The sequence below is a fragment of the Pteronotus mesoamericanus genome, unplaced genomic scaffold, assembly GCF_021234165.1.
Source record: "Pteronotus mesoamericanus isolate MK-2021 breed Mesoamerican mustached bat unplaced genomic scaffold, CSHL_Meso_final scaffold_125, whole genome shotgun sequence".
NCBI lineage: Eukaryota > Metazoa > Chordata > Mammalia > Chiroptera > Mormoopidae > Pteronotus > Pteronotus mesoamericanus.
In genome coordinates, this window is record NW_026555304.1 from 792406 (window position 1) to 808803 (window position 16398).

The window sequence follows — 16398 nt, forward strand, 5'->3', positions numbered from 1 at the left end:
GAGAGCAAGGTGGGGGAGAAAATGGGGACAACTGTAACTGAACAATAATAAAAAATAAAAAAATTTTTAAATGTTTTAAACTTTTTCATACAAATAATATTTGTTGCAACTGAATGAGAGAAATTATAAAGACAAAAAGAAAATACAAAAACTGAGAATTCCAAAAGCAAAAGTGAATTATTACTGATTTAGCCGATATCCCAGCAGACTGCATTTTATATATGCATGTATATAAATAATAAAAACCAGCTTTTTACTGTTTGTTTATCTATGGAGGGGGAGGGAGAAAGAGAGAGAGAGAACATCAATGTGTGGTTGCCTCTCATGTGCCCTCCTACTGCGGACCTGGCCTTCAACCCAGGCAAGTGCCCTGACTGGTAGTCAAACTAGTGATCCCTTGCTCCACAGGCCAGTACTCAATCCACTGTGCCCCACTAGCCAGGGCACTCTAAGTATTTTTAAAAACCCTGCCTAACTCACAAAATTGAACGAAAAAAAGTTCTGCAATAATGGGGACCTTAATACTCCACTTTGAACAATGAACAGAACCACGAAGATCAATAAGGAACTAGAGAATTAGAACAACACTGTAAAACAATTAGGTCTAACACACATGGAACTTGTCACCTGAGAGTATCAGGATATACATACATTCTTCTAAAGGGCACCTGACACATTCCTGGACCATATGCTGGCTTAAAAAACAAATTTTAATAAATTTAAACACTGAACTCATACAAAGTATTTTTTTTTCTGATAACAGTGGAATAAAACTAGAAATGAAGAACAGGGAACACTGGAAAATTCATCAATATGTAGAAATTAATATAACACACACTTAAATAATCAATGGATCAAAGAAGAAATCTCAAGGGAAATTAGAAAATACCTTGAGAAGAATGAAAATGAAAACACAACGTACTAAACTTCTGGAACATAGTAAAAAGCACTGCTAAATGGGAAATTTATTGCTGTAAATGTGTACATTAAGAAAGATCTCGAACCAATAGCTTAATAACATACATTAATGAGCCAGGAAAATAAAAAAGGCAAACTAAACTGAAAGCTAGCACAAAGGGGGAAATATCAAAGATAGTGACGATAAACAATCCAGAGAACAGAATAACAGTATAGAAAATTAATGAAACTAAAATATGGTTCTTTGAAAAGATCCAGAAAGTTGATAACCTTTAGCTAGTTTGATTATAAAAAAAAGAGAAGCCTTAAATTACTAAAATAAGAAATGAAAATGGAGACATTAGTACAGATTTTATAGAAATCAAAGAGATTACACAAGAATACTATGTACAACTATATGCCAACAAATTGGCTAACATTGGAAATGAACAAATAAGTAGAAACAAACACATTAGGAAAACAAATTCTGTAAGAAGTAGAAAATGTGAATAGACCCAAATATGGAAAATGAATATGTAAATCAAAAACTTTCCAACAAGGAAAAGCCCAGGACCAGATGGACTTACTAGTGAATTCTACCCATCCTCCTCAAACTCTTCCAAAAACCAAAGAGGAGGGAACATGTCTGAACTCATCAAACTCTTCCAAAAACCAAAGAGGAGGGAACATGTCTGAACTCATCCAAAGAGGAGGGAACATGTCTGAACTCATCCTAAGCATATGGTCCTAGTTATGGTGTCTAGTTACCCTGACACCAAAACTAGACAGACATTATAGGAGAAGACAACCACAGGCCAATATTCCCTACCAATATTGGTGTAAAAATTCTCAACAAAATTCCAGCATACGGAAGTGCACAATAAAAGGAATACATACCATGACCAGATGGGATTCATCCCTAGGATGCAATGGTGGCTAAGATGTGAAACTCAATCAATGCAATACACCACATTAATAGAATGAAGGAAAGACCCACAGGATCATCTCAATGGTGGCAGAAGTATGTGACAAAATCCAATACCCTTTTATGATAAAAACTAACCCATAACAGAAGAGACTTTCCTTACCATTATTAAGGGTATGTATGTAAAAGAAGAGCCAAACATCATGCTCAATGCTGAAGACTAAAAGCTTCTGCTGTGATTGATGAACAAGAAAGCGGTGCCTGCATGTGCTGCTTCTATTCAACAGGTGACTAGAAGTTCTAGCTAAAGCAATTAGGCGAGAAAAAGATCTAAAAGGCATCCATGTAAATAAGGAACAATTATTTCTGTTTGTAGAAGACATGACCTTATATGTAGAAAATCTTAAGAAATTAAAAAAAAACTAGAATCAAGATGGTGGAGGAGTGAGTGGAAGTCACACTGACCTCCTCCCTTGACCAATCTGGAATTACAACTAAATTGTGGAGAAATCACTTGGAACAAACAACTGAACAAGAGCGAGAGAGGAGCCTTTTAACCTTGGACAGACAAAAGAATCAGCTTTAACACAACCATACTTGTAAGGACTGCGGTAGAGACTCGAGAAGGTGGGCGGGTTTCCATTGGCGGCAGCACCAGAAGGATATTGAAATGGCCAGTTGGATCTCACTGAGAAGAGCGGGGTCTAAGTCATAAGAGGGGATCTCCAGCCTAAGCACCAGAGTGGAAAAAGTACACAGATAACAGCCAGCTGCCAAAAATGGCATGGTTGCTCTCTGACAGAGACAGGCAGCTGGAGATCCAAAGAGCTGTTTAAAGAACCAATGCATAAATATTGGTTCTTTATTTGTTTGCAGCCACTTACCCTGGGTTCTGGCAAAGGCAAACTGGGCTGGAGATGCCCAAAGACAGACTGAGGAAGGAGCCTTTAGGGAGAGAACTGAGAGAGTAGCTGGTGGGATTCCAGTGCTGACTCATTCCCAATAAAGCAGCAGCCATATAGCTCAGGCAGACCATTCCCATGAGCAGCAACAGTGTGAGAGGACCCAATAGCTCCACCCCCAAAAAAGGTTCTGCCTATGCCTTGTGGTGTCTCTAAGCTGACCTGCTGAGTGCAGAGTGACTAGATTAACAGCTGAAGGAGAGAGCCACAGATAGTAGATTCCTAGAAGTCTCGAACAGGCTGCCTAAGGTCAGACAGGGACAACATCTGACATCATCAGAGGCAGATCCAGAAAGAAAAAACAGCGGTCTCCTACCATAGAAGTTCACATCACAACGTCAAGAAATCAAGGCAGATCAATGTAAGGAGCAGAAGAAGAAGAAAAAAAAAAAGGTCTACAAATAATGGGAAGACAAAGAAACACCCCCCAGTTGAAGGGAAAGGAGGAATCTCCACAAAGAGAACTAAATGAAATAGAGGCAAGTCAGCTGTAAGATACTGAGTTCAAAATAATGGTTCTAAGGAAGCTCAATGAGCTCGGTGAGCTCAGAGAGAATTACAAAAAACTACAGGGAAACGGGGAACTTACAGCAAACTATATCAGCATGAACAAGGACATAGTAACTATCAATAAAAGACAAGAGGAAATGAAGAATACAATTTCTGAATTGAAGAACACACTAGAAGGAATCAAAAGCATGATAGATGAAGCAGAGGAATGAATCAGCAAGCTAGAGGACTAGGTAGAAAAAAGCTCCCAGAAAGAGCAAGAAAATGAAAAAAACACTCCAAAGGAATGAAGAGGTGTTTAGGGAAATGCAGGACACCCTGAAATGTAACAATATCTGTATAATAGGGATACCAGAAGGGAAAAAGGAGGAAGAAGAGATAGAGAACTCTTTGGAAAAGTAATGATGGAAAACTTCCCTATTTAAGGAGAGAAAAAGTGACACAAGTCCAGGAAGCACAGTGTCCCATTCAAGAGGAACTCAATGAGGCCTGCTCCAAGACACATCATCATTAAAATGGCAAGTATCAAAGACAGAGAATCCTAAAGGAAGCAAGGGAGAAAGAGATAGTAACATATAAGGGAGCCCCAATACGGCTAGCAGCTCACTTCTCAACAGAAACACTACAAGCCAGAAGGGAATGCCAAGAAATAGTCCAAGAAACGAAAAGCAAAGGCATGCAACCAAGACTTCTCTACCTAACAAGGCTCTCAATTAAAATGGATGGTGAAATAAGGAGTTTCCCAGACAAAAGGCTAAAAGAATACACCTCCACCAAACCAGCACTGCAAAATATGCTAAAGGGACTGCTTTAAGAAGATGAAGAGTCTGTGAATACCCAGTTCCTTCCACAGTCACCAATACTTGATATTACCAATATTTTTAATACTTATTAATCTGATTGTGATAATGGCGTGTTATTCTGTTGCTTTATTATTTGTTGAAATTAAACCTGTTTTTGTATACTTTTTGTCTATTTCTATTATTTTTTAGAAAAGCTTTAAATGACTTTTTGGTATTCTTTATCCATTTTTTGATTAAATGTTTGCAGAATTTTTCCCCTAAAAAAAAAAAAAAAAAAAAAAGCCAAAAGAACAACAACAAGAAAACTATTAACCCTTTTATAGATGTGTTGCAAATATTTTCCTATTCTGTTGCTTGTCCTTTAAATTTTTTTACATGAATATTACTGTATAGTCTTAAATGTTTAATATAGTCCTATTGTCAAGATTTTACTTTATGGCTTCTGGGTTTGAATATGTTACTTCTGAGTATAACATATTATTTTGTATTTTCCCCTAAAACTCCTTAGATCCTACATATTGATTTTAACTCACCTGAATATTTCTTGTATAATGTGTGAAATAGGGCTCTACATTTATTTCAAGTAACAGTGATCCATGCACCTTATATGTTGAATAAGCCTTACTTTCCCCATTGATTTGATATATCAATTTAATCATATTATTACATTGTTAGAAAGATATATACATATGTTTCTAGAATGCTCATTGTATTTCACTGATCTAGTTGATTATTTCTGTGCAGGTGTCATGATTGCTGAGATTTTATAATGGGTTTACATTTTTAAATATTTTCTAATGGATCTTGACATTTAAAAAAATAAATAAATTCAATCTGCATTAAGAACAAAAGAAAGAAGGAACTCCTACTTTTTGCAACGACATGGATGGAAGTGGAGAATATTATGCTAAGTGAAATCAGCCAGTCGGTGAAAGACAAATACCATATGATCTCACCTACAAGAGGAATCAATACAACAAAATAAACTAACAAACAAAATAAACCACAGGCAAGGAAACATGGAGCTGACTGAAAGTGACCAGAAGGGATGGGGAAGGAGGACAATGGTGGAAAGGAGGAGAAGGGAATAAACAAAGAACATGAATGCATGATCCATGGACATAGACAAAAGAATGGCCACTCACTGTGGGAGAGAGGGGTGGGGTGGGATGGGTAGAGGAGTGCAAATGGAGAAAAACTGAGACAGCTGTAATAGAATAAATATGATTTAAAAATAAAATTAAAAAAAGAAAGAACAAAGAATTGGAAAAGGAGAATTGCAAAAAAATTGTTAGAGCTAAAAAATTATTCAAGGTTACAGGATACAAAATCAGCACACCAAAGATATGAAAGATAAAAAAAGATCTAAAAGGCACCCACATAGAAAATACAATTATTTCTTTTTGAAAAATCTTCATCTGAGGACATGTTTATTGATGAGAGAGAGAAAGAGAGAGAGAGAGAGAGAGAGAGAGAGAGAGAGAGAGAGAAATTGATGTGAGAGAAAACTAAGTCAGTTGCCACCTTATGTGCCCCGAACTGAGATTGAACCCACAACCTTTTTTGGAATACTGGTTAACTCTCCAACTAACTGAGTCACCCAGCCAGGGTATAAAAGTAAAATTATTTATGTTCATAGGAGACATGATTTTATATGCAGAAAATCTTAAGAAATTCACAAAAATCCATTACAGTTAATATATTAAAGTTACAGTATATAAAATTGACACACAAAAATGAGTTGTATTTCTATGCACCAGCAATGTGTGAAGTGTTCTAAAGCTGCCTGTTAGGTCTAGTTCATTTACAGTGTTGCTTTAGTCTTCTGTTTCATTTTCAGTCTTCTGCTTACTTTTTTATCTAATAAAAGTGGTACTGAAGTTTCCCAATATTATTATTAATTTACTCATTTTCCCCTTCTTTTCTATCAGTTTTTGCTTCATGTATTTTGGAGCTCTGTTATTAGGTGCATAAATTTATATCTTGCTGATGGACTGATCTTTTTCTCATGACAAAATGTCTCTACTTATCTCTAGTAAATTTTTTTGTTTTAAAGTGTATTTTATTTGATATTAATATAGCTACTTCAGTTTTCTTGTGGTTTTTGTTTGTACAATGTATCTTTTACTATCTTTTTATTTTCTATTTGTATCCTTGTATCTGAACAGTATCTCCTCTTAATAGTATATAAATTGGATTTTTTTCTTGTTTATTTTTTAAATTATATTTTAATTTATTTTTTCAAATACATTTGTCTCTGCCTACCCCCCACCACTTTCCCTTGCCCCCTCTCTCCTTCCCTCCCTCAGCTCTTCCCCTTTGGTTTTGTCCATGAGTCCTTGCTTTATGTTCCTTGACTTTCCCCTTCCCTTCCTTTTCCCTGCCCTCCCTCCCTCCCTCCTTCCCTCTTGTCTCTGTTGATTTCTTTTCCTTTCAGTGTTGCTGGTCTTATTTTCCTTGCATCTCTGTATTGTTGGTTAGGTTCCGCTTATAGGTGAGATCATATGGTATTTGTCTTTCACCCCCTGGCTTATTTCACTTAGCATAATGCTCTCCAGTTCCTTCCATGCTGTAGCAAAGGGTAGTAACTCTTTCTTTCTTTCTGCTGCGTAATATTCTGTTGTGTAAATGTACCATAGTTTTTTGATTCACTCATTTAGGTTAGGTTGCTTCCAGCACTTGGCCATTGTAAACTGTGCTGGTATGAACACTGGGGTGCATAGGTTCTTTCAGTTAAAAGGAGAAAATATAAACATTTATATAATCTTTTTTAAAGTTACATAATTACCTTTACTGGTATTCTTTGTGTGGATTCAAATTATTGTCTGGAATCATTTGCTTTCTCTGAAAAGCTTCCTTTCATATTTCTTGTAAGGCAAGTCTATTAGCAACAAATTCTCTTATCTGTCATGTGGGAAAGTCTCTTATTTCACCTTGAATTTTGAAAGATAGCTTTGTTGAAAATAGGATCTTGGCTGACAGTCTTTTTCTTTGAGCAATTTAAATATGCTATTCCACTGCCTTCTGTCCTCTATTATTTCTACTGAGTCAGCCATTATCTTAAGTGGGTCCCTAGTAAGAAGTAAGTAATTTTTTTTTTGGCTGTTTTCAACATTTCTCCTTGTCTTTGATTTCAATATTTTTACTAGGATGTGTCTGTTGGTGGATCTCTTTATGTTTATCCTGCTCGGAGTTGTTGACCTTGCTGGATATATATAAATCAGTGTTAGTCAATAAATTTTAGAATTTTTCAGCTGCTATTTCTTCAAATATTTTTTTTCTGCTTCTTTCTCCTCTCCACCTGGCACTCCCATTAGGCATATGTTGGTGTATACTTAATGGTGTTCTGCATTTTTCTGAGACTTCATTTTTCTTCATTCTCTTTCTTCTCATTTCTTTAGATTGCATAATCTTTATCAATATGTCTTTACATTCACTGGTACTCTTTTCTGACATTTCTAATCTACAATTGAGCTACTTTAGTGAAATTTTCATTTCAGTTTTTCCAGAATTTCTATTTGGTTCTTTCTAAATAATTTCTATCATTTATTTGATATTCTTTATTTGATGTGACATTATCATTATAATTTCTTTTACTTCATTAATAATGATTTTCTTCTCTGAGGATATTCATAATGAGTATTTTTAATTTTTTTTCTGCTCAGTCTGAGGTCTGGATGTACTCACAAGCAGTTTCTGTTGACTGTTTGGTCTAGTGGAGCAATAGTTTCCTGTTTCTGCATGTCTCACTTTTCTTTTTTTTTTAAACTGGACATTTGACATAATGTATGGTAGCCATCTTGGGAACTAGCCTCCCCCTCACCATAGGGCTTGCTATTTGCTTGTTTACTTGTTTAGTGATTGGCTGGGTTGTTTTAGTTGGTTCCTGTGATGTTATTTCTCAGGGAAGCACAGCTTTGGGAATGCCCAGTCATGGGGCTGATATTAGTTTAGTGCTCTCTTGGCCTCTTCCCTTGACCACATCAAGGTGTTAAGCTCCACTAACTGCCAGTTGACTGCTTGTTGTTTTCAAGAATGCTCTGGGACATAAATTGCTCTAGATTATAATATAATCAAATTTGGAGTCCAAGCACCTTGTCTTAGACCATTTTCCCTGTTCCATATTATAGCTATTCAGAGGGCACTACTTCCATCACACTTCAAGCAGTGTCAGGAAGCCATGAAATTTTTATAGAACACTCCTGCAGTATGAGACCCAGAGCATGGGGTTTTAATGACTCTCTGCCAAGTAAAAGTGACTAGTTTAGATAATAAAATGAAGAATTTCTGATATCATTTGAAATAATGAAGAGTTGGAAGTTTATGTTATTATAGCTTTTGGATTTTTCCTTCTTGTTCTATTTTTTTCAGGTCATTTTCTTTTAACGGATGGCATCATGACTCTATTATGTGACCCTCCTAATTGCTCTAGTTTCATTTTTTTTTTTTGCCCAATTTAAAACTTTAGTACCACCAAACACTGGTGGTTAATATGCTGGATAAAATAATCATTCTATTAACAATTCATCTGGTGACATTAAAAACTTAACTATTTTTCCTCTTTCTCTTTAGAAAAATTCACATACAAAACAACTATTTCTTTGATAAATACATAAGTATAAAAGTTTAACTGTACTTTGATTGAAACATTTAAACAATAAGTAAATGCATGGCATGAAGAATGATGATAATTAAAATGAAGAAAACCTGTGTACAAATTCTGAAAAACAGAGGTTTTTCAGCTCCAATATTTGTTTTTTTTTAAGTTATAAAGAAAAAACTCACGTTCCACATGTTCAAACATTACTGAAAAGAGAAAGTCTCGTGGTGTCATGTAATATTCTCCTTCATGTTCCAGTGAAGAAAACTGCATGAAGCGCTGTTTACGAGGAGACTTCTCCATCATCTTTCCACAGTCAGCATTTTCCTAACAGAAAAACAAAATAGCAATGTAAAATTTCTTTCAGCATTATTTCCCAACTCAGATCATTCTAGAATAATTTTATAATTAATGAATAAATGTGCAATAATGTAAGAGAGTGAGAAGTGCCAAGAAGAAATACAAAGTAGGATAAGAAACTGCTAAGAAATGTTTTATACTGGAGAGTTAGGAAAGGCTTTTTTTTTTTTTTTTTTTTACAGATGAACAAATTTTAATGATGCACTAAGCTTGCTTTTAGGTCAGTGTTTTTTAGTGTGATCTGTAAACCATGATTATCAGAACTGCATGGGACATTTGTTGAACATGCAGATTTTGGGACTCCACCCCAGACTTACTGAGTCAGAATCTCTGGAGGTGGGGGTCCAGAAATCTCTCTGTTTAATGCATATTCCTATTCTGATAACCACTGCTCAACAATTTATGTAGTTTTGCCTCATTTTGTTTGTTTGTTTATTTATTTTTCTCCCCCCCCCCCCCCCACTTTCCCTTGCCCTCTCCCTCTTTCCCTCCCTCAGCTCTTCCCCTTTGGTTTTGTCCATGAGTCCTTGCTATATGTTCCTTGACTTTCCCTTTCCCTTCCCTTTCCCTGCCCCCACCTTCCCTCTTGTCTCTGTTGATTTCTTTTCCTTTCAGTGTTGCTGGTCATATTTTCCTTGCATCTTTGTATTGTTGGTTAGGTTCCGCTTATAGGTGAGATCATATGGTATTTGTCTTTCACCCCGTGGCTTATTGCGCTTAGCATAATGCTCTCCAGTTCCATCCATGCTGTCGCGAAGATTAGTAGTTCTTTTTTTCTTTCTGCTGCGTAGTATTCCATTGTGTATATGTACCACAATTTTTTGATCCAATCATCTACTGATGGGCATTTAGGTTGCTTCCAACACTTGTCTTGTCTATTGTAAATTGTGCTGCTATGAACATTGGGGTGCATAGGTTCTTTTGTATTGGCATTTTGGTGTTCTTAGGGTATAGTCCCAGCAGGGGAATCACTGGATCAAAAGGCAGTTCCATTTTCAGCTTTTCAAGGAAATTCCACACTGCTTTCCATAGTGGCTGCACCAGTCTGCATTCTCACCAACAGTGTACTAGGGTTCCCTTTTCTCCACGGCCTCGCCAGCACCTGTTGTTTGTTGATCTGTTTATGATGGCCATTCTGACTGGTGTGAGATGGTACCTCATTGTGGTTTTGATCTGCATTTCTCTGATGGCTAGTGATGCTGAGCATCCTTTCAAATGCCTCTGGGACCTCTGTATCTCCTCCTTGGAAAAGTGTCTGTCCAGGTCCTTTGCCCATTTTTTGATTGGATCGTTTGTCTTCTTGGAGTGGAGTTGAGTGAGTTCTTTATATATCTTGGAGATCAAACCTCTATCTGATATATCATTAGCGAATATATTTTCCCATATGGTTGGCTCCCTTTTCATTTTGCTGATGTTTTCTTTTGCCGTGCAGAAGCTTCTTATTTTGATGAGGTCCCACTTGTTTATTCTTTCTTTTATGTCCCTTGCTTTAGGAGATATATCAGTGAAAAAATTGCTGCATGGCATATCTGAGAGTTTCCTGCCAATGTTCTCCTCTAAGACTTTGATGGTGTTGCGACTTATATTTAAGTCTTTTATCCATCTTGAGTTTATTTTTGTGTATGGTATCAGCTGCTGATCCAATTTCAATTTTTTGCATGTAGCCATCCAGCTCTCCCAACATCTTTTGTTGAAGAGGCTATTATTGCTCCATTTTATGCTTCTGCCCCCTTTGTCAAATATTAGATGTCCATAGAGACCTAGGCTTATTTCTGGGCTTTCTATTCTGTTCCACTGGTCTATGGGTCTGTTCTTGTGCCAGTACCAAATTGTTTTGAGTAGAATGGCTTTGTAGTAGAGTTTGATGTCCGGTATTGTGATCCCTCCTACTTTGTGTTTCTTTCTCAAAATTGCCGTGGCTATTCGGGGTCGTTTATGGTTCCATATAAATTTTTGAAATGTCTGTTCTATTTCTGTGAAATACGTAATTGGTATCTTAATAGGGATTGTGTTGAATCTATAAATTGCTTTGGGTAGTATGGAAATCTTGATATTAATTCTTCCAATCCATGAGCGCAGTATATGCTTCCATTTATTTGTGTTTTCCTTAATTTCTTTCTTCAATGTTGTATAGTTTTCTGCATACAGGTCTTTTACGTCTTTGGTTAAATTTATTCCTAGGTACTTTATTTTTCTTCTTGCTATATCAAATGGTATTTTTTCTCTGATTTCTTCTTCTTCTATCGCATTGATGGTGTACAAAAATGCCTTTGATTTCTGAATGTTGACTTTGTATCCTGCTGTTTTGCCAAATTTACTTATTAGGTTGAGGAGTTTTTTGGTAGAGTCTACAGGGTTCTCTATGTACACTACTATCATGTCATCTGCAAACAATGATAGCTTAGCTTCCTCAGGAAAGGCCTTTTTAAAGAGGTGACATTATGGAGACTAAATGAGGTGCAGCTACTGAGCTGTGGGGCTCTCAAAAAGAAAAGCATGCCAAGCAAGAGGTAAAGATGGGAATAAGCTTTATGTGTTCAAGGAACAGTATGGCAGAAGATTAGAGACTGGTGGGCAAAGATCATGTAAGGCTGTACTTTCATAAAGATATAAAAATATATTTCATAAAAATATAGCATATTTGGTAAACAGCTCTTCTTTGAAAGATATATTTATGTTATGGATGAGAAGTATGAAAATACAAAAATGCGTAAAATATTGCTAGTGTAGGAGTCTGCAGCCCAGGCAACAGGATCTAGATCTTGACCCAAATGCTGATAGAGACAATGTTGAAATACTTATTGCTAACCTTTCATCGAGCACTTAGTATATGCCAAGCATTGTATTAATAATTTTACATGAATTATTTAGTTAATCCTCACAGTAACTGAACAATAGATACTACATTAGATATGAAAGCTAAAACTAAATGGCACAGTCAGGATAAATCTCTCAACTAGCATATTATCCTCCTATTAATGGCTGGGCATTGTGTCCCAGGCAGAATGGATGAAGATGACACACTAGTTAACACAGATACCAAGGTCAGTGTAATAACCTTAACACAGAACATGTCAGCTGTGAAATCCAAGAGCACACTTCACCTTAGATACGAGGTCTGTCCAGAAGGTATCCAGTCATGTAATATGAAAATTAGAGACATTTATTGAAGGTACAAGAAACAAGAAACATTGTAAATAGGACAATGATGCCTAAGTCCCCTGGGACCTAATACAGTTCTCCCAATCACCATCAGTTGCCCTGTTGTATTTTCCTTAATCTCATCGACAATCTGAAACCTCTTTCTTTTCAAAGGTGATTTTAGTTTTGGGAAAAGTCTTTAAGGCACAGGGTGCCAAATATGGGCTGTAGGGGGTGTTGAGTCACCTGGTGATTTGATGTTTTGCCAAAAAAATCTGCAAGAGATGCTATGCAGAAGTGGGAGCATTGTTATGATGAAGTTGCCAATCACCAGGTGCCCATAGCTGCAGCCTTCGGAAGCTAATCATCTGAATAACTTCCATGGAGGAATGTTCAAGCTTAACATAAATGGGATTTATTTTCCTACTTTCTGATTCTGATATTTCCTTGTACAAAAATGCCTTCGATTTCTGAATATAGACTTTGTATTCCACTTTTTTGCCAAATTCATTCATTACGTCAAGAAGTTTTTTTGGTGGAGTCTATAGGGTTTACTATGTTCACTATCATGTCATCTACAGACAATGACAGTTTTACTTCCTCCTTTCCAATTTGGATGCCTTTTATTTCTTTTTCTTGTCTGATCGCTGTGGCTAGGATTTCCAATACTGTGTTGAATAGAAGTGGTGAAAGCAGACATCCTTGACTTCTTCCTGATCTTAGTGGGAAAGCTTTTAGTTTTTGCCCACTGAGTATGTTTACTGTAGTTTTCTTGTGTGTGGTCTTTACTTTGTTGAGGTATGCTCCTTCTACTCCCACTTTACACAGAGTGTTCCTATCATAAATGGGGGCTGTACCTTATCAAATGCTTTTTCAGCATCTATTGAGACGATCATGTGATTTTTGTGTTTCCTTTTTTTAATGTATTACATTTATTGATTTGTGTATACTGTAACATCCTTGCATCCCTGGGATGAATCATACTTGATCACAGTGTATGATCTTTTTAATGTATTGCTGGATGCAATTTGCCAATAATTTGTTGAGGATTTCAGCATCTGTGTTCATCAGCAATACTGGCCTGTAGTTTTCTTTCTTTGTTGTGTCCTTATCTGGTTTTGGAATTAGGATGATGCTGGCCTCATAGAAAGAATTTGGGAGTATTCCCTCTTTTTGGATTTTTTGGAGTAGTCTGAGAAGCACAGGGGTTGGCTCTCCCTTAAATGTTTTGTAAAATTTGCCTTTGAAAGCATCTGGTCCAGGTCTTTTGTGCACGGGGTGTTTTTTTTTAATGATTGCTTCAATTTCACCAGCTGTTATTGGTCTGTTCAGGCTTTTTCCTTTTTCTTGATTCAGTTTTGGGAGATTACATTTTTCTAAAAATTTGTCCATTTCACCCAGGATTTCAGAATTCTTGGCATATAGTTGTTCATAGTAACTTCTACAATCCTTTGTATTTCTGTGGTATCAGCTGTAATCTCTCCTCTTTCATTTCTGATTTTATTTGAATCCTCTTTTTTTTTTTCGACAAGTCTGGTTAAAGGCTTGTTGATTTTTCTTTTTTATCTCTTCAAAGAACCAGTTCCTGGATTTATTGATCCTTTGAATTGTTATTTTAGTCTCTATGTCATTTAATTCTTCTCTGATCTTTCCTTCCTTCTAACTTGCTCTGGGCTTTGTTGTTGTTCCTCTAGTTCTTGTAGATGTAGCTAGCATTAGGCCGTTTATTTGAAATGTTTCTATCTTTTTTAGGTTGCTATGAACTTCCCTCTCAGGACTGCCTTCACTGTGTCCCATAGGTTTTAAACTGTTGTGTGTTCATTTTCATTTGTTTTCAGAAGCTTTTTGATTCCTTCCTTGACCTCATTACTAACCCATTGATTGTTTAATAGCATGCTATTCAATCTCCATGATTTTGAACGTTTTTGTTTTTCCCTTGAGGTTGGTTTCTAGTTCAGGGCCTCGTGATCTGAAAAAAGGCTTGATATGATTTCAATTTTCTTGGATTTGTTGAGGCTGTTTTGTGTCCTATCTTGTGGTCTATCTTTGAAAATGTTCCATGTGCATTTGAAAAGAGTGTGTATTTTGCTTCTTCGGGATGAAAGTTTCTATATGTACCAGTTAAGTCCATTTGATCTAACGCATCATTCAGTTCCACAATATTCTTGTTGATGTTTTGTTTGGAAGATCTATCCATTTTTGACAGTGGGGTGTTAAAATCCCCTACTATCAGTGTGTTGCTGTCTATATCTTTCTTGAAGTCCTCCAAGATTTTCCTTATATATTTGGGTGCTCCGATGCTGGCTGCATATAGGTTTATAATGTTTATGTCTTCTTGCTGGATTCTTCCCTTGAATATTATGAAATGTCCTTCTGTGTCTCTTTCTATGGACTTTTTTTTGAAATCTATTTTGTCTGATATAAATTGCTATCCCAGCTTTTTTTTCCTGTCCATTTGCTTGGAACATTTTTTTTCCATTCCTTTACTTTCAGTCTGTGTAGGTCTTTTGTTCTGAGGCAAGTCTCTTGTAGGCATCTCATGTGCTGGTCATGTTTTCTTATCCATTCAGCTATTCTGTCTTTTGATTGCAGCATTTAATCCATTTACACTGAAGGTTTATTGATTGGTACTTATTTATTGCCAGTTTTTTCTTTATACCTATGTTTCTCTCTCTCTCTCCTTTTTCTTAAAGCAATCCCTTTAACATTTCTTGCAGTATTGGTTTGGTGGTAATGAACTCTTTAGCTTTTGTATGGGAAGCTCTTTATTTGACCTTCAATTTTAAATGATAGCCTTGCTGGGCAGATAGTGTTGGTTACAAGTCCTTGTTTTTCATCACTTTGAATACTTCATGCCAATCCCTTCTGGTGAGGTGTTTTCTACTGAGAAATCACCTGGCAGCCTTATGAGAGTTTCCTTGCAGGTAATTAACTCTCTCTCTTGCTGCCTCTAAGATTGTCTCTTTGTCTTTAACCTTTGCCATTTTAATTATGATGTGTCTTAGTGTGGGTTTCTGGGTTCATCTTGATTCGAACTCTGTGTTTCGTGAACTTGGGTGACTTTTTCCTTCACCTAATTAGGGAAATTTTTGGTCATTATTTCTTCAAACAGGTTCTCTAGCCATTGTTCACTCTCTTTTTCTTCTGATACCCCTGCGATGTGGATGTTGTTATGCTTAATGTCATCCTAGAGGCACCTCAGACTGTTTTTATTTTTTAAAATTCTTTTTTCTTTTGATTGCTCTGCTTGGATGTTTTTTGTTATCTTGTCCTCAAATTGCTAATTTGATCCTCTTCTTCATCTAATCTGTTGCTGATACCTTCTAGTGTATTTTTCATTTCAGATATTGTATTCTTCATTTCTGACTGGTTCTTTTTTATGGTTTCTATATCCTTTTTAATGTTTACTATCTCTTTAAATTCTCACTGAGATCATCCATCTTTAAGGTTCTGGAGAATCCTTATAAGCATTATTTTAAACGCTGCATCTGTTAGTTTGGTTGCTTCCATTTCATCCACTTTACTTAATTCTATTTTGATGGTGCCATTTTTCTTTGTCTCCCCATTTTGTCCCCATTTGTGTATTAATTAGGTAGATCCGCCCTGATTCCCAAGGTTGTTATGATGGTTTTATGATGTAGGTATCTTGTTGGGACAGCTGTACAACCTTCCAGATCACTTGAGCTTCGTGCTCCAGGAATGTTTCTTGTGGGTTACGTGAATGTCCTGTTTCAGTTGAGGTTTGAATGCCTTTGGCCCTTTAATGGGTGGAGTTAACCCTTCAAGGTGGGTGACTTTAAGGGTAAACCTTGATCACCATGTATGAGACACTGTGCAGGAGCTGCCCACTGAGGTGAAGTTCTCAGCAGGTCGGGGTCAAAAGTTCCAGCCCTGTGTAGTTCTCCTGTGGGGAAGAACTCAGCAAAACAGGACTGAGTGGCTCAACAGGTGGAGGGAGGGGTGATGCTGTGCACTTTAGGTGGGGGAGACTGGTCCTCCTTCCCAAACTACATAGTTTAGTCTCTCTCAGGGTCTGCACCCAAAGTCTCCCCAGGTAATGAGAGGGCCTTTTAAAGTTCTTGCAGGGTGCAACCAGCAGATCCTTCCACAGGACCCGAGTACAGCAGCATGACCTCGCCAGAAGTCGGGAGTCTGGACCCTGAACTCCCCAGGCTGGTGTTTAACAATGAAGAGTGCTCA

The 16398-nt window shown here is 36.8% G+C and overlaps 1 protein-coding gene across 3 annotated transcripts in view; it reads right to left on the minus strand.

Moving 5' to 3' along the window:
• The window catches only part of MICU2 (mitochondrial calcium uptake 2), a 100175-nt gene that overhangs the window by 54074 nt on the left and 29703 nt on the right, over window positions 1-16398 (minus strand). For all 3 annotated transcript variants that reach the window (XM_054587990.1, XM_054587989.1, XM_054587991.1), the window contains exon 2: window positions 8883-9024. In XM_054587990.1, coding sequence (XP_054443965.1) covers window positions 8883-9024 — 142 coding nt within the window. The remainder of the gene's footprint in view (window positions 1-8882; window positions 9025-16398) is intronic.